Source organism: Astatotilapia calliptera, chromosome 23 (assembly GCF_964374335.1).
Source record: "Astatotilapia calliptera chromosome 23, fAstCal68.1, whole genome shotgun sequence".
NCBI classification, from domain to species: domain Eukaryota; kingdom Metazoa; phylum Chordata; class Actinopteri; order Cichliformes; family Cichlidae; genus Astatotilapia; species Astatotilapia calliptera.
In genome coordinates this window covers 8,476,151-8,501,025 of record NC_137443.1, presented here as the reverse complement: position 1 = coordinate 8,501,025, position 24,875 = coordinate 8,476,151, and the positions used below count along the sequence as shown (strand labels likewise).

The following is a 24,875-nucleotide window of genomic DNA, read 5'->3' as shown; positions in this document are numbered from 1 at the left end:
ATAAGTCAAACTTTGGGGTTTGGTTTTGTTGATTCATTTAATATGCCATCAACCTGGCAGGGACTACAGATGAAAATTAATCCATCTGGCTATTTACAAGATTAATTTTAGTGCTCATGTTAATTAATATGCATTGTCCCTTTGAAATAAACATACATATACCAACTTAATGATTTATGGATGGCAAAAAAAAATTTTTTTTTCATGCCTTTATGTCGTCAGTGAGAATAAGTATTAATCATTCTTAACACGTCACATCTCACACTGTTCAAACTTTGTTTGCTAAGGGCAGCAAATCAGAAAAGCAGAGGGATGAGCGCTACAATGAGTGGTTTCAGACAGTGGATGTACTGAGGGGTTGCACCAACATCCAGTATGAAATGTAAACGGATTATTTTGAACTTTGAGTCATGCAAAGCTACGGTAATGTTAAAGAATTTACCAAAAAACAATGAAGCTGGAAATCAGCACAATAGGTCATCTTTAAGTGTCTTTATAACACTGGAGTGCAATAAAATGCTAATGTGTACAATTTCTAAATGTTGGATATAATCAGTAATTAAAGTTGAGCTGAGGTGTTTAACCTAATAACAAACAGCAGGTGTCAGTAGTGGATGCTTAGTGCAACATTTCCCAGTTGTGCTTCATAGAAGAACAAACTGGAAGCCTTAGCATTCACTACAAACTCTTAAAGCTTTTTAGAAAGAAAACTGGAATAGGTTCTATTATGTGGTTATAAAGTTGTAATAGATGCATTTATTGATGATTAAGAGATTAACTGCTCTGAATTGAGTTGATTGTTTTAGAGTTAGATATTAGTTTTGCCAATTTGTAACTCAAATATTCTGCTTGAAGTAAACAATCCATGCATATGTGTTTTTCAGCTTCACATAACGATTAAATATATTAATTCATATCTGCACATTTTTCTAGAACCACGTGATCAGACTTGCCTATAATGTAGTGAGAGAGGTTAATTAACAACTCAAAAAGACATGACTTAAAACTCTTTACAAAGGGTGTATTTTTTTATCTCAAATGTAACCAAAGATTTCAATGTGTTACCAAAGTTAAATCAGAAGTTGGATCTTCTGGTCAAACCTGAACTACTGACGTCATTACAGGAGTTCAAAAGTCCTGCTCCCGTCATCAATCAGGGTGTGACCACATTGTGTGGGATGTAGTCATGAAAGATTTAATGTTGTTTTTTGCTATTGAGCGCATTGCAGCAGTTAATTACTTGAGCCAAACCACCAAAAAAAAGCCACAAAAATATGAACTGAAAGCAGAGAGAGAGAGAGAGAACACCGAGTTTCATCAGAACTACACAACACTGAACATAATTCACTGTGTTCTTTGATTTAGGGTTTGTGTCCTGAGGTTTCCCTGGACAACATTTCCCCCACTTGTTTTTGAGACTTGCCAGTGACCCACAGATAACTTTAAAAGCCCAAGTTGCCCTTATACATATATATATATATAAATTGGTCATTGTGGGGTTTTTTTTTTTTTTTTTTTTAAAAATCACTATTGCTTAATTGGCAGGGAAAGACTCAGTATAAACACTGAATAAAGACTGAAAAGAAATATACATAAAAGTATGTGTATATATATGGATATATATATACACACACTTTTAATTTGATTCCAAGTGTTAACCAGCACTTTCTGGGGTCTTTGTGTCTATGTCACAGTTAGTTTAAATCCTTCAAATGTTTATCAAACCTCTATTATTGTCTTTTTTGCACATTAAAAGTTAGATTATTTGATTTCTCATTATATATATATATATATATATATGTATATATATATATAGTTCCATAAAGTTTATACCACACATAGAAAAATAATTAAGTTCTCTTATTTACTGTATTTCCTATCTTACAATGTGCAAAGCCTCCCACAGGCATACGCCTCCTCATGAAAAATGAAGTCCCCACGTTAATGACACTGAATACATTCTTGTAGGCATGTGCTGCTTGCATGCAGCACAGGACGAGGTCCACTCTACAGAAATTCGTAACAGGAGATAGCGGTTGTCTTACTCAAACACTGATCTGTTGTAGTATGATCACTGATTTTAAAGGAGGAGGGAGAGAAATGCCATGTGGAAAATTAGGACTACGAGGTCCAATTATAATCCAATTTATGCAGCACAGAATCATCACAGTGGAGCAAGCAGGTATTGGAGATTCAATGAAAATGTAATTTGTGGGTTTTAAAAACAAGGAGGCAGTTTATACAAGCGCTTTTTGCTTTGTTTTTTTCTTTTGCACTGACAGGAGGCTGGTGAGATTAGCAAGCGAGAATGTCTAATAGTTTAATGTCCCGGATTTGGATTTTATTATTTATTTAGAGTTGTCCTGAAGAAAGAGATTGAATAATTAACTCAGAATGGTTCTGTCATCATTTGTGGGATCTGGGATCATAAAGGTGCATTCTGTACGTTCGCTTTCACTCTTTTCTGTACTTGACAGTAATTTAGGGAACTTACTAAATCAGATACAGATAAATCTTGTAAAATTATTGTTCCGTTATCATTTTAAGTTTAAAAAAAAAAGGTGATTTGTGAGATAAGGAAGATACTTTGAAGCATTGTTTCTCCAAGTCAAGACAAATATACAAATCTATATTCTTCATCTGGTCCCATCTGCAGTATGAAGGTTAATGAAAATGGTAGTTACATGTGGCCAATGATAAATGATAAGTCACAGAAATAATTCAAAGAAAAAAGGCCAAATGTATTTGAAGTTTTGAATAATGAACTTTCAGACATTAACAGCCTAGTTAGACTGAAGAATCATAAGTGCCCAGAGGTATTATCGTGGTAGAAACTGTAGCTGTTGATGTGACAGTTGATTTTCCTCCCAGCCTAATCCAACCTGAGCAGCATCAACCTTTAAGAAAAGCTGCTGCTTGTGCCAAATCATGATAGGCTCCTCTATCCTCGAGCAATAAACAGTAAATAAGAGTAGAGGCGCTTTCTATTGACACTCGATGCTTGCTTGGGTTTTCTATGCTGTACTGCACAAACTGGGAACAGTGGAATAAAATGTTCACTTTTCAGTGCTTTGAAGCACTCTGTACAACTGACTCCGTCTTCTGAAAATGGCTGGATTCAAGGTGGCCTAGAACAAAACTGACTTTCTAAATAAACGTATGCTATCGGGTAGGGTTTCCCCTTTGTGAACACTACACTCTAATACTGGGAAGATGATATAAGAGTGCACGGTTTTACAAGATATCTTGTAGCAGATGTCAAAGACTGACTTTGTGGCCATGTGTTGAGCTCAGCCCATCATTTCACACAGATGAAGAGGAGGTTGGACTGTCAGCTTCATACCATCTGGCAGTGCATTAGATCAGATGGTGAGGAGGCTGCAAAGCAAGCCTACTAAGCCAGAACACGTAGGGCTGAGTCTGCTGGGGATCCTGGTGATGGTCTCCGTCTACAGTAACACTGATCCCCTCAATGCCATCTTTAGCTCAGTGATACAAATTATGGTGAGTGTACTAAAAGTCTGGCTTACCCCAACTTTCCATTGTGACTGTAGAACTCCAAGGTTCTTTTTAGCTTTTGTCAAATATTTAATGGGTAATTAAAACGTCTTCCCGGTACTGCTGGATTTGGCCTAATATTATATAAGTGTGTCCTGAAAAATCTTTTTTTTTTAAACTTAAGGCAGCTTTAATCAGTGTTATTACAATGACAGTTGCTCACATGACTGCTTATATTTAAGTGCTTGCAGTTCTGAACCTAAAGAGTATTACTGGCTTTGCATTGTCCTCACTCTGAATGTTTTACGATCCATAACTGCAGTTTAGAAAAATAAATATTACCTGCAAAGCATCAATCAGCAGACGATGTTAGCATCCAGCTGCTGAATACCATCAAGTGTTAAGGAGCTGAAAAGCAACGGTTTGGTGGTACCAGTGCATGATGTAGAGCTGGGTTCACATGTTTTTCCACCATTTTACAAAAAAAAAAAAAAAAAAAGGCCCCCTTAAATTGGGACCCAAAGTGACATAAGTGTCTACACCAAGACACTGTCAGATACAGCCTCAATTTTCCTCCCACAGAAACAACACCTACTTCTACTGGGAACACTTCATGATATTAGATTCTCTGCCAAAATGTGTGCTGGTTCTCAAAAGGCACAATGGTAGAACTGGCTCAGCACCTCGTCTGCGGAAGAGAGGTTGCAAATGAAATCCCAAATGTAACTCATACGTTTGTTTTCTAAATGTAAAAAGCCATAATATATCCATGTCACTGCCATCAAGGGGCCAAATAACGTTACTGCAGTTCTCACAAGACAATCTCAGACCACTCAGCACAGCTACAAAAAGCAGAGCAACTGGCTTCTCCCGATAATCCACAGAGCTCAGAGAAGGGTATAATGGAATAGGATGGGATCTTTGTATCGGGTTGACAGGATGACTGGTGTCTCCCAGAAAGTCCTAGAGAGAGTGGATGCTTTTTGTTCTGCGTGCCCAGCTAAAACAGTTAGATGCCTTAAAACTAGATCATGTCTCTTACTAAAGTATTTAATGGGTTAGTATTTTATATTTACATACATCTAAAAGTATAAATGTTTACAGGTGAAATAAAGCATCCTTGGGTGCCAACACAGGCGATATGGATGGCTGTGAAATGGAGGGATCTCAAGTTCTAAAAATTAAGAAATGATGATATGAAGGATAATGTTAGCAGATCTTACTGTTGCATATGTTTAGCTTAATGTTGCCTCCATTCTATTCACAAATCTCACACATTGATTTCAAGTCTTAAGTGCTTGAGCACATCTTTAAAAAAACTAAAGTATTTTTCTATCATTCTGTCGATAATTTTGTGAAGTTGTGTGAAAATAGGCGTCAAGGATTAAACAAACTGTGACACAACAAACAGCATCGGCACTGTCTGATGCAGACACACAAACAAACATCCCCTAGGAGAAAGGAAGTCTGTGAAAATATCAGCCACTAAGCATTTTCAGGTCTTTTTTTCTGAGTATTAGAAAAAAAGCATATTCAAAGCTGCAAATAACAGACTATGCATTTCATTTCATGCATCATATAAAATATTAGTTATTCTTCAGTATATTTACAGTATATATTACACATGATATTCTGTACAGTCAAAGTTCAATCTACACCACATTCTTAAAAATATTTTCTGACCCATAATTAGTTTTACAAGAAAAACATACAAAACAAACAATTGGTTGTTTTGTAGGACGTCCTCGAAGTGAAGCTCTCCACCGCACTGACGGGAGAACTGTGAAATAATCCTGTGAGGGTGACTAGAGCACACATGCGCGCCTGCACACACACACACACACCCAAACACAGACACACACGACACAAGGGGAGGCGTAGGGGGGAGTCTTTTGCAGGCCTTGTATGGCCCTGTTTTCTTGGAGGGAAGGCTTCATTCCACAGCCAAACCTGCTGCCACAGCAAGCCCCATCCCGGGTTCTCTGGTGTACTCTGGGCTCAGGAGTGAAGTGCAAACAGCACAAGATTCGCGTGAGAGAAGCAGAGCAACAGAGTGTCCACTTCTCATCCTCTGAGGTTTCAGTGGTGCACTTTCAGCAGAACTGCACTTTACACTCCCATCAACCACACCGGAGTTTGGTTAACTGCACTTCTGATAGGCTTGGGCTAGTTACTGCGGCTGTGTCGCTGAGCGGTCAGACAAACTATCTGCTCTGTGAGGAGCCAGCTGCTGTTGCTGCTTTTGTTGTAACTGCTTCTGCTGTGTTTGATGCTGTTGCTGCTGCTGTTGGGCTGCTGCAGTGAAGGTACCCTGCTGCTGCAAAGGGAACGCTGCCTGCAGGATCAGCTGGGTGGACTGGTTTCCATGAAGGAGTCGAGGAGCCTTAAGTGAAAAAGTTACATTAGCTTAGTCGGCACAGCCTAACGAGCCAAGATGTAACTTAAAGCTGCAGTAACTAGGACTCTGCTGATTCACTGTAAAGCAAGAAAGGCAGGCAAATCAGTGTCTGTGTAATGGCTGAACAATACACAGACACTGAGACATGAGTGCGCATGCTGCGTTCTTCATGCTCTATTCAGGGTGGTCCCTTGGCTAAACCAGAGGATTTCTAACCATTTAAAAGTATCTGAAGCAGACCATTATTTAGAGATTACAGATTATTGAAATGTAATAGACTACAACAAGCAAAAGATCTGGACCGCTATGTCTCACCATACTTAGCCTTATGATTGTAGTGCGACCAAAAAAAAACAGGCTTTTGGAGGCCATCAGTCAAAGCATATCAGTTCCTCCTCGTATATTAATTATATTAAAAAAATAGTAACTTGTGGCATTAAGTTAAACTTTAATTTCTAGATCTAATTTGTCATCCACCATCCTCTTGTTGTGGTTAGAGTCCGATTGAACAGTGAGTAGTGATATGGAACTGAAACATCGTTGTTGTCAACAGGAATTCATCTAAACTAAGCTGCATCTTTCAACATTGTATTTTAATCAAAATCACATTTTGAAAATGTCCTCGTCTGTCAACAGATCTGAAAAAAAATATTCACATTCAACTCCATCTCCTGTGTCAAGTTCTTTGAGCATACAAAGAATTTTCAATTTATATAAAATAAAATTCATTAGGATATTTTAAATCACGTAAACAGCAAGCTGCCTGTATGCGAGCCAACTTCATACAGTAAAACTTCACCTGATAAGTGGTTACTGTGTCAGTGTTACCTGTAGGAACTGTGTTTGCTGCTGGGTCAGTGGAGCTTGCCCTTGCTGCATGGCTGTGACCTGAGACTGCGGTTGAATCTGTTGCTCCTGTTGCTGTTGCTGCTGCGGAGCCTGTTGGGAAATGCTAATTGTCTGCGTCTGGCCCTGCTGCGGTGCAAAGGCCGTCACCACTTGACCCATAAACATGGTTGTGGGGACCATAACTGCCCCACATGTCATCTGCCCTGTCACTAGCTTGGTGAGCAGCTGGGGGCCTGCAGGAAACCTGTAAGGTTCAGGAAGTTAGTCAGGTCTGATAAGTCTAATTAACCCAAATTGACATAAGGTCAATATATATGACCTTTTTTCACTATAAAAGTGCACTGTACCTAAATTAGTACTACATTAAATTGAAGTATTATGCACCACAGAGGGTGCCATCAATGAACTCGAGCACTACTTAATAACATTTTCATTATGAAGAAATATAACAAATAGATTTATGTGAAGATTCACACCTAATCTGAGCCGAACGGTCCTGTGCAAATGTTGCCACAGCAGGAGTGTTGGGTCCAGTATTCTGCGCCAGGCTTGTGGCAATCTGAACCACGTTAGCAGGACTTTGCTGAGGGATCATCATCGTGTTGTAGAGAGATGCAGGCAGTGGATTCTGTTGAGGCTGCACTGTGTGCGACGACCTCTGAGGCTGAAATAAACAGAACCGGAGTCTATGACACGAGCATGCTGGATGGAAAAATCTATAACAAACACAGCTAAGCTATGAATTCAGCGGGTCAGTGAGAGGCAAAATGAGAACCGTTTAGCCTGTCTGACCTGCGAGAGTGCTGTGTTCTGTTCCCGTAGGAGTGTTTGCTGCTGGGATGGGGGCTGCACAGCATGTTGTTGCTGTATGCTGTTTTGCAGAGATCCTGCAGAAACCACCTGGCCCTGCATGCTGAGTGTACCCCCCTGCTGCCCACCATTCCCCTGGGCCATCTGTACAGAGCTCACATTTAGTCCTCCAGGCCCTTTCTGCAGGAACATCTGAGATACACATCACACATTCGAACTCCAGCTCTAATTATAACAGCAACACATCCATCATGTAAGCTGAATATAAAACAATTAAAAAGAAAACCTTTCATATATTTACTAGGCTATGTAATCATTCATTTGCAACACTTGTGCGCAGCTCTTCAGTCCTACCTGCAGACTCTGTCCCTGCACCCTCTGTAGCTCGTCCTGGATCTGCCGCAGCTCATCCTGCTGCCGCTGAATGTTGACCTCGATCATTCTGGTCCTCTGCTCCAGCTGCTCTTTCAGGTGCTGCATGGCTTCTAACTGGCTGGAGAACTGGACCATTGACTGTTAAAGAATAAAGACATAACAGTATGGCAGTTTATTTTAAATGTTCCATACGTATATTTTACAAATTGTTAAGGCTCAGGTCACATTCTCTGAGTACAAACAACTTCTTGCATGCTGACCACAGAACACATTTTAACCAACAGTGACCACTGGCTTAAAAATGTAACCAATTCAAACTGCAGCTCCAAGAATATCTGCTTAACGTTGGCAATAAAAGCAAGTGAATTTGTGAACACCCATAAAATTCTCAGCTTTAAAGCAAAAATAAACATATTTACAGCCTGCAAACTTTCCTTTGTTCTCTACAGCCAACTGACGGTTCATGACAACTGTGTGCAGGGGCTATATTTTTATTTAACTCACCTACATTTTTTAAAGACTTAAAAATCCAACATGCTGACGGTCAGACTACAGGCTACAGTAGTCCACAAACCAATAGGTGGCATCATAGGGACTACGTCTACGTTTTATATATAAATATAGGCATTCCTGGGTTAACAGCCCCATCATGTCAGTGCGTGGGAGCTATACAGAGCTTTGCAGATCCATGTTCATTGGCTGTCCCATGTCATAAGGCAGTGTCAAACAGACACATAGGCTACTCTTGTTCATAATTGTGCTGTTGGACCTTCAGTTTATCAAGTGCCACACAGAAGACATAAGACATGATGGATAAAGAAGTTCTTTATAGTGAAGTGAAACTGAGCATTAAAAAAAACAAACAAACAAAAAAACGCTGTCCACTGCAGTCATTGTCTGCTAGTTATACTTAAGAATCAGCAATATTAGACAATAAAAAAAAATGACGTGAATATCTTACTTGGTTGTTGGTCGGAACTTGTTGCTGTTGCTGCTGTTGTTGTTGCTGTTGCTGCTGTTGTGGCTGCTGCGGCTGTTGTTGTGAAACCATGGATGACGCCACGTTCTGTCCTGTATTTTGGGAACTCATCGACTGCTGATGGAATTAAAGACACCAAACAAAAGTCCTAAGTCCTAATGAAATCCCTCATGACCCAGAATACAGGTATCGTGAAATTTAAGACCAGAGCGTGTGCGCTTGTCCATCCACTGACCTGACTGCTGATAGATGATCTCCGTTGTGATGTCATCTCCACAGCAGAGACCGACTGGCGACCTGGTGTACTCCTATCTCCCTGAAGCTTCATTTGTGATGCTGAAGGGCAAATATAAACATGATGCTCAGATAATAATAATAAAAAAAGAAATAGTTAATATACATCAAGCTTTGCTCAGTAGTGAACAGATGCTTGTACTTACAGGCTGGGTCAGACACAGCCGTGTGGGAAGATTTACGTGAGCTGCGAGACGAGGCCGATGGGGTCCGACTGTGGTCAAATCGCTCTAAGGCCTCTTTCAAGCTGAAAGTGTTGAGCTGGGACTCAGAGCCTGAATCCTGGGATTGCTGCAAACAATGCATTGTCACAAGGTCACTATGCTGTCCACTCTTTAATTTTTACAAATCATACCTCATGTTGGTCTGACCTTCTCAGCGGTGATTTGAGGTGGTGATTCTTCAATTCCCAGCTCTCTGCGCTGTTCTGCTCTTACTTCAGCATAACTGCAGCGCAAAGACAATTAATGACACACACAGTTAGGGTTGGACACAACTTTCATAATTATGGCTCTGGAAATCACCAGAATACACCTGAATTAAAACAATTCAAGTTCAGACTTTCTGATTTCAAAGTTTGAACAGAAGTATATGGAAAATTAACAAATCATGACTTTTTTTTAATATAAAGTTTAATACAATTGTAATACTACTACTACTAATAATAATATATATATTGCTGCATTTGGCTGCCTCTTATACATTTCAATATGTAAAAATATTTCCAGTAGCTTTTGTCTACTCCATAGTAATAAAAACACCACATCACTGGAAGCAAAGCATGTCATTATACTACCTCTAGGGTTTTACAGAGGACTGTATGTTTTAGCTCGTGAGCAATGTCATATCAAAGGGTCAAGAGGGAAATCTTCATGCACCTTACGACCGTGTGTGTGCAGACAATGAACTCTGGCCTGGAGTTCCACTGGTGATAAGTAATGTAGTAATGGGTCTGAAGCCAAATCCATTGCTGCCCTTTGGTGAGGAATCTGTAGTAGCAGGACTTTCCTTTCCCATATTGCATTACTACACAGAAGCAAAGAGAAGATTTCAATGCTCTGCTTTGGAAGCTCGAGAGGAAGTTGATAACTGGAGTTGACCATGCTTCAGTGATCGCTGACAGAAGTGTACTCACAGTGTTCGTGACACTTGGCTAGTGTCTCAAGGTCATCTACATGATAGTAGTCATATCCTGATGTACCCAGGACCTCAAATGGGAGGTAACCTATGATGGGCGGAGCTCTGGACAAACACAGTAAACGTTATTGAAATGATTAACTGGAAGTCAATCAGGAAATGTCTTGTTCTTACGTTAAGTCATACATCCAGCCATATTTACCCCTAAATGACAACATAAAGCAATAAAGGAGTATGTATGCATGTAGCTTCACCTGATGCTTTCACAGCATAAGGAAAACAAGTGTCTTTCTAAATGGTTCAGGGTAGCATGCCTAAACATTTTCAGTAATGAGAGTTGGGATAATTTGCTACTCCCAGCTCTCACCACTCACCAGGATGAAATGTCTGTATTCAGGTGTACAGTTTACCTTTCTACCAGCCCAGAAGAGCTGTTGTTGTAATGTTTAATGAGACTGATAAAGCTGATAAAGCTTCTTTTTTTTTTTTTTTTTTAATCCCTGAATAAGATCATTGAGCTTTTGTAACTATGAGAGCCAACTACATCTGTGTCTAAATTAGCTACTGGTTACAGTTATACCTGTAGTTCATTTCATTTGGCCTGTCCCAAGGAAAACACACGCGACGCCGTTGTTCTGAGTTCATGTTCACACTTTTTTTTTTTTTAAACATATTAAGTGGTGTAAGCTTGAAGGAGGAGCTTCAGCCCTCAGGCTATCTGACTTCTGAACTACCTACTATTCTTATCTTACACACCTTAACCTTGGACTTCTATCATTCAACCTTAACTGAATGACATTTGCACGTCACACTGTTTATTGCATCATTATGCAGGCATTATTTCGACACTGATTAGGATTTTTATTATTATTCTTCCATGCTGGAGACAGCTGTGGCCAGAACGGATCTTTTGGGTTGTCTATCCCATTCACGTAATATATCAGGAATGCCTGGAGGGAATGTCGTCCCACCTGGGATAAATATTAACTTTGAATTAAGGATGAACTCATTAAAATGTACTCATTTTTTTTGGACAAAGGTCACTCTGATCTACCAAAACGAGATTTCAGCCAAAACTCAGGAATGTCTGCACTAATTATGAAAAACATCTTTGAAATAATAAAATTATTAAGTTACTCCATTTTATTTTTATAAAGGTAAAGAATTAGCTACACTGAAACATAACCTAGGATATCAACTGAAACGTGCATGGTTTCAGAGGCATACAAAAGTGAATGCTTGCTTACTTTCAAATCCTCTTATCCCCCCCAAACATCTATTTGTGTAAGAAAATATATACATAAATATTCCAGATCCATGAGCTTACAAACAATATGTTGTACAATATGTAGTTGTGTACATAGTCAACAAAAACAAATATCAATCCTGAAGTTAGAGTGACTGACAGGTTTTGGATAGTGTTAGTGATATCACCCCGAGTCATCAGCACCACGTCGAAGCCCCGTGGGAAATAAAGCAAAAATGCTGGTGACCGATAGCGGGCCAGGTTGACCTCACTCTTCTTTTATAATAATAATTATGTTTCCTGACCACAAGCCTTCATAAAAGCAAGCCTGCTGTGTAATAAATAATGACAGAAGTGTTACAAAACACGAGTTTTTTCGATTTGGTCTCTCACAAAAATCAACAATTCTGATTTAACAAAAAAGCCAAAAAAAAAGGTCATTCTTTATAAATATAGGTCAGCAACTTTCACACCAAATCAAGTAGGTTAGGTTTGAATAAACACTAAATACTGATCCATTGTAGCACAAACTGAAAATTAAGTTATGCATTTACACTGATAAATTGGAAAAGAATTACCTGTGGTCCAGGAAGAGAAATTTCCACTCTAAACTATGTCTGGATGTAAATTCCTCATTAGGCTCTTCTACTGTGCACATCTCCTATTGGTGCAAGGGGAGAAAACAGAACTTAGAAGACATAAAAATACACATACACAACTCTAAACTACACACAGTATATCGTCTTAAAAAGAGCCTTTTAAACTTGTGCAGTATGACAAATTACATGATCAATCATCCCTGTTTGTTCAGCAATACAAGTTCTGGTTTATTTTCAACTTATTTTATCCATTTAGGTTCTGCCATCTCCAGTAAAACAGCCCAGGTTTCTACGACAGCGATATGTCAACATAACCCCTCCCCCATTTTTTAAATGAGGTAAAAAAGTTATTCCCAGCAGAGGCATGAGGGAACTACACATGATAAATGACAAGGGCCCAAATCATTTTTCCTCAGGTGACCATTACTGCTGAGCCCTGTCCTAATTAAAGCTACCTTAAGAGCCCTAAAGCAAGAAACCGAATGTGTGTCAACCAGATAAAAGGAGAAGCAGTTAAAGATTCTCACCTTGATAAACTGTGGCTTGGCTAGCCTCACAGTGGCTATGAGACACACTCTGTCTTCAAAGGCAGAGTGAAGTGATCGCTGGATCACTCCATCGAAACCATTTCGGGTACAGTTAGGCACTGGTAAAAAAGAATGGGAACAAAGCAAAGTTAATCCTTTCACACAACATCTCTGCTCTACATTCTGACTCCGTGTACTGTAACTTACCATTATTCAGGGACTTGAAGTTTCCAATAAACTTTACATATTCATACACGGGGGGCTCTTTGGGGTCGATTGTCCCTCGGAGCATGTGGCAACAGAACTCTAGCTGATTTTTTGCTATAACAACAATAATAATAATAATAATAATAATAGCTTAAACATAAGAATTGAAGAACAAAAACAGCAGCTGAAGACAGATAACATATCCAACCTACTTTTAAGATACTCAGGTGTCAATGTTTCTCCTTCCATGACATGAGAGGACAGAGCCTTGTACACCTCTGAATGCTCCCCCACAGGCAAGAAATTTAACAAGTTCTGATCAACAAGATCAGACTGGGGAAAAACAAAACCAATGAATATGTTTATTACCAAATGTTTCATCAGTGAACTACTGACTTTATCTATTATTTAAAGCTTATACTCACTGGTAAATGTTCTAGTAGGGAAGTCACACTCTCAGAGACATAGATTATATTCCCATCAGCCATAATTGCAAGGAAAAATCCATCTAACGCCTAATAGAAACAAAGGTTAGATAATATTTCATCTATATTTTTGCATAGAAACACAAGAAAAATAAGTGCAAGAAACTGCCTTACCTCCAACATCAGCTGAGTGAACTCTTCATTACTAAGAAAAGGAGGTTTCCAGTCTTGTCTGATCTCAGTTGACTCTGACTGAGCTGCGATTTCTGATAAAGTAGACATAACGCATGTAACTTATAACTCTGCGAATTTAAAAAGGCACCCATTATGCTTTACCTTATGGACCATTAAAGTGGTCAGTATATGTAATCCCAGTAAGCCAAATGTTCATGTTTCAGAATGCACAAAGCAATCAGTTTCAGCTCATTTTTGTTCTACTTTTGGCTGTGTATGGTGGCCCTAATATGAGTCCACACAGAATTTGTTTGCAAGAGGCAGTCAAACAGAAGCAAGTTGGCTTGAAGAGAAAGAGCTAAAACATTTCATTTTAAACTAAGGATGAACTGAGGGATAAACCCACTACCATTATAATTAATTCTAGTGGTTATTAGAGTTTTTCACCTTTGTGTTTGTGCAGAAAGTCGATACTTTTCTGCAAAATAGTGGACTTGTCCATCTTCCGGGTGTTGCCCGGCAGCATTGTACCCAACTCCTTGATGAGGACATTGAACTGGTCTCTGCGCTTCTTCTCAGACTTGTTACGGGACACGCTGGTTATTTAGAAGAACAAATATTAGTAAAAGTTAGATGACATCTTAACTAGGAACACTTATCAAAATCTTGTTCACTGTAGCTGTAATAATTCAAAACGATATCTAAAATCAAGTCTTGTAACAACTACAATAGCAGTTTTATGGAGGATGTAACTTCACTGAATGCATTTGATATGAAAACAAACCCAAGATCTTACCGTTTTGCTTTGTCCTTTTCATCTTCTTCCATTAACCCATCAAAAATACTACTGTCATCCCTGCAGATTGGACAAACCAACAGTTATATCAGATCCTTTAACATTTACAGTGAGCTCTTTGATAAGAAAATCTCTCCTAGAAAACATGAAGACATCAAACTCAGGCACTGTAAATCCCTAAATTACTTTGATCTTAATCTTCAAAAAAAGGAAAAAATGAAATCACTGTTAATTAGATGCATGAGAACTGTGGGCTGAATGTGTTTTGGATTTTCTTCATGTCCCACTATTTTTTTAAATCAACAATAAAAAAAAAAAACTAGCCAAATGTTTGACTCACTGGTCAATGCTCGAGGTCATTTTGTATCCTGTTCAGGGTCGCAGTGTCGGTGAGGGGTCTTTTAATCGTGAGGTAGACATTTGTGAATAAACCTTTGAAGAAAAAACACCCATAAAATGGCAGAGTGTCAAAGAATCAAAAAACTTCAGACACGAGCAAAGATGGTAAAGACATTTCACCTTACTGACAGTACAGCCAGTTCTGTGAGAGGATGAGGAAGGTGCTGCTGGGTGAAGGTAGAGTACAGGTGGACACTCTGTGATAGGGGTGTGCTTTTATGAGTCTTGGAGGATATTCTCTCAAAGTCTCTCTTACCAGGCTGCAGAAAATAGCTAAAAGTTCCTCGGGGTGCTGTGTCTTTCGTCTGCTTAGGGTGTAAGTCTGGCACATGGCAGCAACATCTGAGTCTATGAGACAAAAAGACACAACAACCGAGGCCGTTATTGAAAGATTAGAGAACCATGATATATGAGATTGATTTATATTTTAAAAAAGTAAAAATAAAAAAAACAAGCATTTATAAGAATTCTGCCTACATTTATGCCTGAGGGTTGAAATTACTCCTTATTCTTTCATAAATATAAATACATTATAACAATGGTGGATGCTAATATGATCAACGATCATGTCCCATGTTTGTTTAGATATGCAGCTGTGTGGAGCTCTCTCTCCTCTCTGCAAGGCAGGTAGGTGAGTGTGTTTGCTGCTGAGACCAGGCGAGACTGCTGATTGGCTGGTTTGAAGAAACTGCTGTGTACAGACTGGACAGCCACCCCTTAACCTCCTTGCCTCCTCTCCACTCTATAAAGAGCTAGCAGTTAGGCAGCTAATAGCACTGCGTGTTTGTGTGAGAACACTGGTTCTAAGAGTTGACTCTTAACACTAGGTGTGGAAGTGAGATATAGGTTAAGAGTTATTGGTTACAGTTTATTTTAATACTACTGTATTACTATTGGCTCTGTATGATGTCAGTGACAGAGGATAAAGCTCAGTTTCAAATGGGAAGGGAGCTAAAACAGCTTATTTCAGAACCAGATGAACTAATGGGCAACACCAAGGTCCAGTATAAGATAAGGTTAAGTTTGAACTGTGAATCCTGCAAAACTGCTTTACCTGAATTCAAGAATAGAACTGTCGACCTGCAATTGTTATTCACTCTTAATGTGGCAGCACAATATCAGCACTCACATCAGCACAGTGAATTTTGCTGTTGCTGTTGAATGTATGACTATAATCACCTGCATCCACCACAGCTTATATTAAGGTGGTGCTTTAATAGGGGTCACATCCTACATGTGCAACAGAGACGCCGAGGAAAGCCAAAGGCTGAAATGAGTCAGTTTCTTTCTGCTGCCATGTAATATTAAAACCATTACATATAGTAAACAATTATGAGTGCTGATGTTCTCATCAATTTATTTTTTTGTGTTTGCAGTGGGTCAGCATCAATGAGACTGTTCTTTTTGTATAGTATAATGTGGTAATACATCCCTTTACTTTAATAAAACCAAGTGGAGTTTTGTACTACATCAAATAGTCATTGCGTAGTTTCTTTGGCAATTCTTTGTGTGTTTTGCCAATGAAACAGCAGCAGAATGTGTTGGGTTTGCAATAGCTGTAACCTCAAACAGCTCTGTCACAGAGAGTGAACAGTAAACAGTGAGGCTGTTATCAATTACATAAAATTACACTGGATTATATGCTCCATTGCTAACTGCAAATCACCCAAGCAATCTAAAGTAAGTGTGGCAAAAGTGGACTCTAAATACTAACAAACTCAAACAACAAAAACAAAAAGTAAAATAAAAAAATATTAATAGATGTGCAGTTGCACAAAAAAAGAAAAAAAAAATCCTGTGGATTACAATTTTTGAATTAATTACTTAAATTGACGTTTGATCGTCATAGTCATAACTGTAATCAAATACATTATGGTTTAACTACAAACATACTTTTTTAGGCCATTGTAAAAACCTTGGCTAGTAGGGTTTGGCTCGAGTGCAACATCCCAAAAAAAAATTAAAATGGTGACAGAAGTAATTTTAAAAGCGATAAAAAAATAAAAAAAATAAATTAGGGTACTTACTACCAAATATTTGCCTGCTTGTGTGCTGCTGTGTCAGATATACCAGAATCTGTCTTGATTTAAACAAGCCACAAATGCAACCATCAGTAACTGAAATACTCTTTCTACCACCCATCTCTACTATCTATTCTCTTTGCCCAGGTACACTAGATTTCAAATTAAAATGAGAAAGCCCGCTGGGTCTCTAGCCTAAATATTTGACCCATTTACTTCATGAACCAGTTACCGTCACAACCTATGTGGGAGGCTTTCTCAACATAACGGCCTATTTGTGTTGGTGAGAAAATCCCTTCAGTGTTTTTCCCCATGAATCTTGGTAGACATAATTTAAAGAGTTTAAATTAGGCCTGTTAACATTTGGTAAAGCCAAAAAGAAGAATTACACCTACACTCACCGATAGAATGAGTGAGTGTAGGTGTATTATTAGAGTAAACAAAGCTCTTCAGTTAATTGAAATAAAAAAATGAAAATGAATGAAAAAACCAATAAAAATAAAGCTACTTTCAGCAGTTGCCTTATTCACAAGGAGTCACCACAGAGGTAGCATTACATATTTAAACTGAATCAAGCAATCAACCCACCCTTGAAATCAACTAAAACTAAAGTGTATTGAAAATTAAAGCTAAAAAACAACAATAATAATAAACATAACTCTGGATCCAATATGCATATTTATGGTACGTTTCAAAAAATATACATCAGCCACCTCACATAATTAAAATATAGTTCTTTTTAATGTGATTTAAAATATTTCTGTCTTATTTACTTTTCATATTCCATTGAAATCTAGTCATCAAAATGTTGCAATTCAGAAAATGCATTGTAAAAAGAGTATCATGAGCTAGAGCTTCAATGTGCACATTTTCATTCAGTAATTTGTTCTTTCCATTCATTTAAAGTTTATATCTTGTTTAGCAGCACAGTGGTTAGCACTGTTGCCGCACAGCAAGAAGGTCCTGAGATCAATTCCACCATCAGGGTCTTTCTGTGTGGAGTTTGCATGTTCTCCCCGTGTTTGCGTGGGTTCCCTCCGGGTACTCCGGCTTCCTCCCACAGTCCAAAGACATGTAGTTTGTGGGGATAGGTTAATTGATTAGTCTAAATTGCCTATAGGTGTGAATGCGGGAGTGAGTGTCAGTGCGAATGATTGTCTGGCTCTGTGTGTTAGCCCTGCGACAGACTGGCGACCTGTCCAGGGTGTACCCCGCCTCTCGCCCTATGACAGCTGGGATAGCCCGCCCCCCCGCCACACTGAAAAGAAGAAGCGGATGGATCTTATTTATTTATATGTACAGGATTTTTGGTTTTTGTCAAAAGGGGGGGACTAAAAATAATGACATAAAAACAATTTTCACCATCATATATGGTGATGCCAGAACTTCAGAAGCCTGAAACATTTTTAAACAGATGCAAACACTGTCTACTTAAAACTGATTAAAGTACACAAATAACTGAGATATGAACTAGCAGGTATAGTACGTGTGTAATGGAAACTTCAGTCAGCAATGACAATACTGGTTTAAAAAAAGGATTTCTATTGGTTGGAATAAACTTGCTGTCAAGTCAATCAAAATAAGGAAGGAAGTTGGCACTGGAAGTGTTTACACCTTAGTGTTGGGACAGTGGAAAAAATGAAGGTAAGAGGGAGGAGTAGGTTCTGTCATGGCCCACTGACTTTCAGCTATGCAGTGTTATTTTACTGCACCCTACATGTGACGCTTTTCACACAAATACATTAGAGAGTGGATGTCTTAACTGAGATTAAACCTTTGTCAACACAAGTGGCCAACTACACATTGGCACAGCACTGTAAAAGGGAGCGGTGAGTTGTAGTAAAGAGCATTGTCTAAAGATTTTGTACCAACAGACACAAAGAGCTTTTCCTTTTTGGCTGTACATCATCTTAAAAGCAGGCAAGCTAAACTGGATTGCAAATTAAGACTGGGGGGGAAAAAAGGAAAAAAGAAAAAAAGAAAAGGCAACAGAGGCCATCGAATGTAAGACAATTTCATAAATAAATTGGCTATATTAGAGCACAATGAAAGACAGAAAGAAAACATTGTAGTTGAAGCAGTAGCTTTCGGCACAGAGCGAACGTTGTGTAACTGGGAGAACAGGCGTTGTATAACTGTGATGTCATCTGTGCTTCACTGACCTGCTGGCCCAGTGACCTACTTTCCTCCTCCTCCGATCTAACTTAATCACAGCTCCACAAGCAACACCTTCCTCTTCTCACTAATAACACTACACTCTGTCAACACAAATCCTTAGTATTCCACAGCGTGTATACTTCACAAAAGGTGTGAAGAGGGAGTCAAACTGCCTGCATCTCACGTTTCCTCATTTAATCACATGATTTGAAAAGGCTTCCTGGTGTTTCCTAAGCCTCAGCGGGGACCAACGTCAAGGAAGAAAGCAATGAAGATGTGCTGCATTTTCATCGGGCTTTAACAACATCAACCAAACAGCCTCACTCACATATGCATTTTTCACACCGAAACATCTCAAAAAGCACTGACTGACGACAGTCATTTATCATAATTTTTATGTGGCTCACACAACATTGTTGAATGCCTGTATGTGGGTGTGTGCATTCAGATGTAGGGCACCAGAGCTCTGAGGATATGAGTCACTCTGAAGTGGATCTATGGCGCCGCTCGTCACGCACTCCGCCACACCCCGGCGCTGAGATGCCAACACAGCAACTGTGCCAATGGGCAACACCATAGCAACCGGCCTCACCGTGCAGTGTAAAAATAGCTCAGCCGAATTCCTCCGCAGCTGATACTCTCTCCATCATACACTAAGAATTATTAGACTACCGCGAGCGACTCCTTTTGTCATGAACTGGAGTCTGTGGATGTGAAACACTCTGCAGGTTCCACCTGTGCAGCAGTGCAGTAACACATGTGTTCTGTAAACATTACTGCACTGTTGTCTTCATGCAGTGAACATGGCTACGCACCAATTCAAACAGTACTTTTTGTCCCTAACTTATAATAAAGCAGATTCTACTTGTGAGGCAGAGCACTTTTACTTCTCAGTTAAGGGGGTCGTGGAAAGCAGAGAAAAAGAGCCAAAGATCCAAAAATGGATAGAAGATAGAATACAGCAAAAGCAGCTTTCACATATGACTCAGTAAGCTCGGAAATTAACAAAAAAAAAATTAACAAAACGCTAGATTACTACAATTTGTCTGACCAGAAATACTCAGTTAAATTATTCTAAAGCCCTGTCCACATATAGAGCAATAAACACAATGCTAACCGTAGGTCACAAGTATGCATTAATGCCTTCAGCTGTGTCGGTAACCCAGTAATGTATTTACAAGGTTACCTATGCATTAGTCAGTGGTATCCTTTGTTACCTTTCGTGGTCATGTCACGAAAGATAACAAATCAATCACTTCCCCTCAGAGCAGAGAAAATTTTAACTTGCTGCTTCTAGTCATTAAAAGTTACTGTTCCTGCTGTCGCTGAAAGTCTTTGAATTTCACTAACATTCTGCAGTCACTGGTCCCCACATCACTGACAGCCTCTTCCTATGTGCATGTAATGTGGTTGTATTAACTTTCTGCACTGGTCTGTTGATGTTAACAGTGAGGAAAGCACACATTTTTATAACTGAAGAATGTTACTTAAGGTCCTTAAATACACTGATGATTTGTACAGATGTTGTTTGATTTAAAAAAATTAGACTGTCCTCGGGTTTGGATATTTTGTTTTGTTTGTTTTTTGGCTTTTAGCCCAAAATTCTATAATTCTCTCTCATTTATGGCTCAACCAAACTAGAGTAAAAATAGTCCACCAACCTCCTACAAGAGAGAAAATTAAATAAATAAAATAAACATCATCAGTGGTGATTGCTTTGAATATTTTCCACCAACTACACAGAGATTCTGAGCGTGCAGCAACCTCTCGGCACCGCTTTCAATCACAAAACTACTACAAAGGTCGCTAAGTGGAGGGAAACCTGTCTCAATCACAACAATTGCAGTGTGACATGGAATGACTAGAATTACTATCAGACAGACTGGTGAAAGTTTTATTATTAATTCTCATCCAATTCATTGCCAAAATGCTGCACTCAATCTTAGTCAGTCTGCACTGGTGAGCACAAATTGCCTGCGACATGTCTCTGTGGTTGTTTGCAATAATTTTGGTTATGCCGCAATTTCCGAATGCCTAATGTGACTATAGCAATAAACAACTGGTAAATTAGTCACAGGGAATATCCCTAGTTTACACTGGACAGTATTAAATAACTGTATAATGATTATATTCCACTCTAATGAGAGCAGGAACCATTTGTTCATATGCAGGCTGGAGCAGCAGCTACTAATACAGATGCACAATAAAGCCCCAGACAGCTCCACCTGTCATGGTTATTTAAAATGAAAATGTCAGGATGAAAATGTTTTCTCCCTCACAATGTTATTAAAACAAGACGTTTTGTTATGGTGTTATTCATCAGTATTCTGTCTTCGAAGCATTCAAAGAAGTCAAGAAGACTGCAGTTATGCGCAGCTTGCAGATGCGAATGAAAAGTTTTTGCCTTTTACATTCATAAAAAACAAATATATCAGTAATCTAGACAAGACAATCAGAAAACCCATCACTTATTTTCAGTGACTTATCCTGTGAATATGACGCTTTTAACACCAAATATTTGGGCCAAGACTTCCTGGTTTTATTAGATTGATTATCAATCACTTTTATTATCAAAATTTACACATTATATATTTAACTCAGCTATAATCTTACAATATTTAGTTGACTAAAACTAGACTAAAAAAAAACAGATGCCTTAATTATGACTAAAATTAAAATCAAATCAATTTAAACCAGAAAAAAACCCGGTATCAAAAAATCTCATCTCAAAAGATTCTGCATACCAGTCAGTTTATAACTAAATATTTAACTCAGGAAGTTGTCTGTGCACCAAACCAGACAGTCTTGCAAACAATCCTCATACTTTAAGTCCAATTCATTTGAACATTCTTCCAGCCTGTTAGAAACCTAATTTAATGGCTCTCTAGATCAGGGGTGTCAAACTCAAATACACAGTAGGCCAAAATTCAAAATGGAACAAAGTCACGGGCTAACATTAATATTTATTGAAAAAAAAAATCTTCCTCTAGATATAAGAATAAATCTTTTCTTATGGACTCAAACAAGTTTAGCTGAAAAACTGAATATGGAACAGCAAAGCTTAATACTAAACAATATATACATTAGCTGTATAATACCAGTAGGCCTGCTCTAATAGTAATTTGGTATGGCCAGAGTTTGACACCTATGCTCTAGATGCTTTTCTCAAGTCTAAAATATGACGCAATGCCCTAAATAATGTTAAGGCAAAACAGTTTAAAAAGGGACATTTTGTGAAACTTTGAACCCAAACTACAGATAACACTGTCCAGCAGGTCTTATATCACATGAGTAGATGAACTCTGGTTTCATAGCAACCTTTGTGTTTTCCCCATCATCTGTCAAAACCCCGATACCTGAGAACAGGGGATGGGTGAACTCTCATTGATCCCAAGTGTGGGAGCACAGACCACAGCTTTAACAAGATTTCTTGAAAGTCTGTCAACCACTTAAAAACCTGTGGTGCTTATAAGCCTCACCCTTTATTCTCACACAATTTTCAGCAAAACAGACACAATGCAGGGTTTAGAAAGCCATAAGGAAGAGAGGGTGTTCATTCTGCTGTAAGTGATAGCAAATATCTAGGATAATATTATGCCGTTTTAACAAGCAGCAACAGCAACAGCCTCACTGCCAAGCAGGTCACACAAATCAACAACAACACTTTGGTGAATAAATTACTCAGTCACACATCCTGTGAGAGGCAGCTTCAAGGTCTGCACATCCTAGTGGCATTCACACAGCAATTAATGATGCGATTCTCTCAGTTTACAGGCAGAGCAGTCTTTCCTGTGGCTAGTGGAAGATTCGATGGTTTTAATAATGTCATACTCATTTGGCCTGTAAGCAATAAAATCCACAGCACAAGCTTGTCAACATTGCCCACCAGTCTGCTGCACAGTTATACCAACCAAACTAAACACAGGGCAGCCAGCTGTGTTTCCACTCACTGCACACACATCCTCAGGCCCAGCGGCACAAAAGGAGTCTTTGTTTTGCATTTTTAATCCACAGACAGGAATCTTTGAGACACAAGCCGCAGTAGTTGGCAGGGGCCCCTTGACTACTGCTGCCCTCCTCTCCCAGAAGAGCAGGACCTGAGCCAGGGGCCTAATCCTGACGCCAAGTGGGTCACTGGAGTTCAGGAGGACGACTGGCAGCATGGGGAAAGCAATCAAAATTAAACGTGGACTTGCAGCCCTATATGACCAACATTTGACCACAAGAAGACAACCACTTAAATAAGAATCAACACTGCATTCCCACCGTACAAGCAGTAGCCCTCTGAGCAAACTGAACAAGTAGAAAACCTGCACAAGTAATGATATTACTTGACTGCTCTGTCTGAGATTATGCGCTTGTCCTTTTCCAGATGACTTAGCAACATTATTTTCCACAGATTAATATATCAGGGCACACCCAAACAACTTTGCTCTGGCCAAAATCTCTCTTTATTGACTGGAGTTAATCTCAGATAAAGAGTGCACTCTTCCGTTGTCTGCCACTACACAAGCTTAAATTAAACATCATTCATCATGCAGAACTCACAAACAAGTGACATGGGATCTAAAAGTCTAACAAGACCTGTGTAGATATGCAATGTAGCAAACATCCTTACACGTCAGTTGAGCTATTGTTTAATCATTAGAAATAAAGTAAACCGGATGCAGTGGGTATGTCTATCTACAGTGTTCTTTGGCATTAACTACGCTGGACTACATTTATTGATTGACTGAACTTTTCAGAGATAGCCAAAGATAGCCATATCTGCTTTTAGCTCAGCCTTTGAATGTAACAGGACATTTCTGCAATGCATGTACAAAAATCCAGTCTTAGTTTTAAACCATATTATCTTTTGACTACAGGCAGAAAATAATCATTCTGAAGATGTTACACGTTTTACCATTTTTCATTAAACAGTGTTAGCATAAAAAGGTAATGTTTGAACAACAAGAAATTGTCATTTTGATTAAAACTAAACAACCCCTCAGCTTCTAAACTATAAAACATCTACTGTCCACTTTTGTTTGAGCAAAACTTCCATAATAAAGGGAAATGCTTATATGCCATTAACGCCATTACGTGAAATGGGAATTGCACCGATTATACATATTTTTATTAAGCTGTGTGCAGTTGTATTTTAAGTCTCCCCATATAATTGCAGAATCAGTTGTGACTTAAAGTTTAAAAATAAAAGAATTTCGCTCCACACAAACTAAAGAGGAAATTGCAATAATAGTTAATAATCCCATGACCGTGGCTTGTGATAGCACATATAGTGTTAGATATTTCTATGAATTTCAGCCCTAATAATAACACTTGTTATAAAGACCCCCAAATCCAACGCCTTTCTGCACTGAATAAATAATTATAAAACATTATTTTTTACTTGCCGTTACTGGACAAAGTCAAATAATGTCAATGATGTGTGCAAATAAAACATTTTTCCCTCATGTACTGCACCACATTAAGTCTTTTTCAATGTGTATAATGTATGAAACAATTACAGCAAACACTAAAAAGAACAGCGAGTTAGAAAAGAAAGAGGCTACTAGCCCATTTGTACTTGAAGTTATATCAGTCACCGTTGGCATAACCAGAGTCATAAAGTGATATGGTGAATACAAAATCCAAAAAAATAAAAATATATTAGTCAATTCTATAACAGTCTAGTCTGATGATCCACAGACACTGAGCTCTGAATCAAGTTGTTAATAAAACCATGATGTTGTCAAAAACTATGGACACGTCTTGTAGAAGAATAACTTGCACCTTAATTTGGGCCAAAACAATTTTTTGTTGTTTTTTAATATAAAAATCTCAATCTCATTTGAGTGATGTTTCTGTACTTTTAGTTTTTAAGTCAAAGTGACCTTTAAAATTATTATACTCAGGCTCTCGCCTACTGATTCACAAAAGAGCTTCAAATAACTGCCTGGAGGCATTTCCAAGATGCCTAGACTTCTAGATTTTTCTAGAAGGAT

General features: G+C 38.6%; 1 protein-coding gene across 3 annotated transcripts in view; it reads right to left on the bottom strand.

Moving 5' to 3' along the window:
* Positions 1-5,044: 5,044 nt before the first annotated feature.
* The window catches only part of clocka (clock circadian regulator a), a 28,190-nt gene continuing 8,359 nt past the window's right edge, over positions 5,045-24,875 (bottom strand). The window contains exons 3-23 of one of the 3 annotated variants that reach the window (XM_026157729.2): positions 14,834-15,061; positions 14,655-14,746; positions 14,315-14,374; positions 13,966-14,114; positions 13,519-13,610; positions 13,345-13,434; positions 13,132-13,252; positions 12,920-13,033; positions 12,713-12,831; positions 12,165-12,247; positions 10,339-10,445; positions 10,082-10,229; positions 9,575-9,650; positions 9,350-9,494; positions 9,145-9,245; positions 8,892-9,026; positions 7,910-8,068; positions 7,538-7,747; positions 7,222-7,409; positions 6,725-6,989; positions 5,045-5,881 (exon numbers count right to left, since the gene is read on the bottom strand). In XM_026157729.2, the coding sequence (XP_026013514.1) occupies positions 5,669-5,881; positions 6,725-6,989; positions 7,222-7,409; positions 7,538-7,747; positions 7,910-8,068; positions 8,892-9,026; positions 9,145-9,245; positions 9,350-9,494; positions 9,575-9,650; positions 10,082-10,229; positions 10,339-10,445; positions 12,165-12,247; positions 12,713-12,831; positions 12,920-13,033; positions 13,132-13,252; positions 13,345-13,434; positions 13,519-13,610; positions 13,966-14,114; positions 14,315-14,374; positions 14,655-14,674 (2,595 nt within the window). In that variant the 5' untranslated portion in view covers positions 14,675-14,746; positions 14,834-15,061 and the 3' untranslated portion in view covers positions 5,045-5,668. The remainder of the gene's footprint in view (positions 5,882-6,724; positions 6,990-7,221; positions 7,410-7,537; positions 7,748-7,909; positions 8,069-8,891; positions 9,027-9,144; positions 9,246-9,349; positions 9,495-9,574; positions 9,651-10,081; positions 10,230-10,338; positions 10,446-12,164; positions 12,248-12,712; positions 12,832-12,919; positions 13,034-13,131; positions 13,253-13,344; positions 13,435-13,518; positions 13,611-13,965; positions 14,115-14,314; positions 14,375-14,654; positions 14,747-14,833; positions 15,062-24,875) is intronic. The other 2 variants (XM_026157730.2, XM_080297909.1) reach the window with 2 other exon arrangements.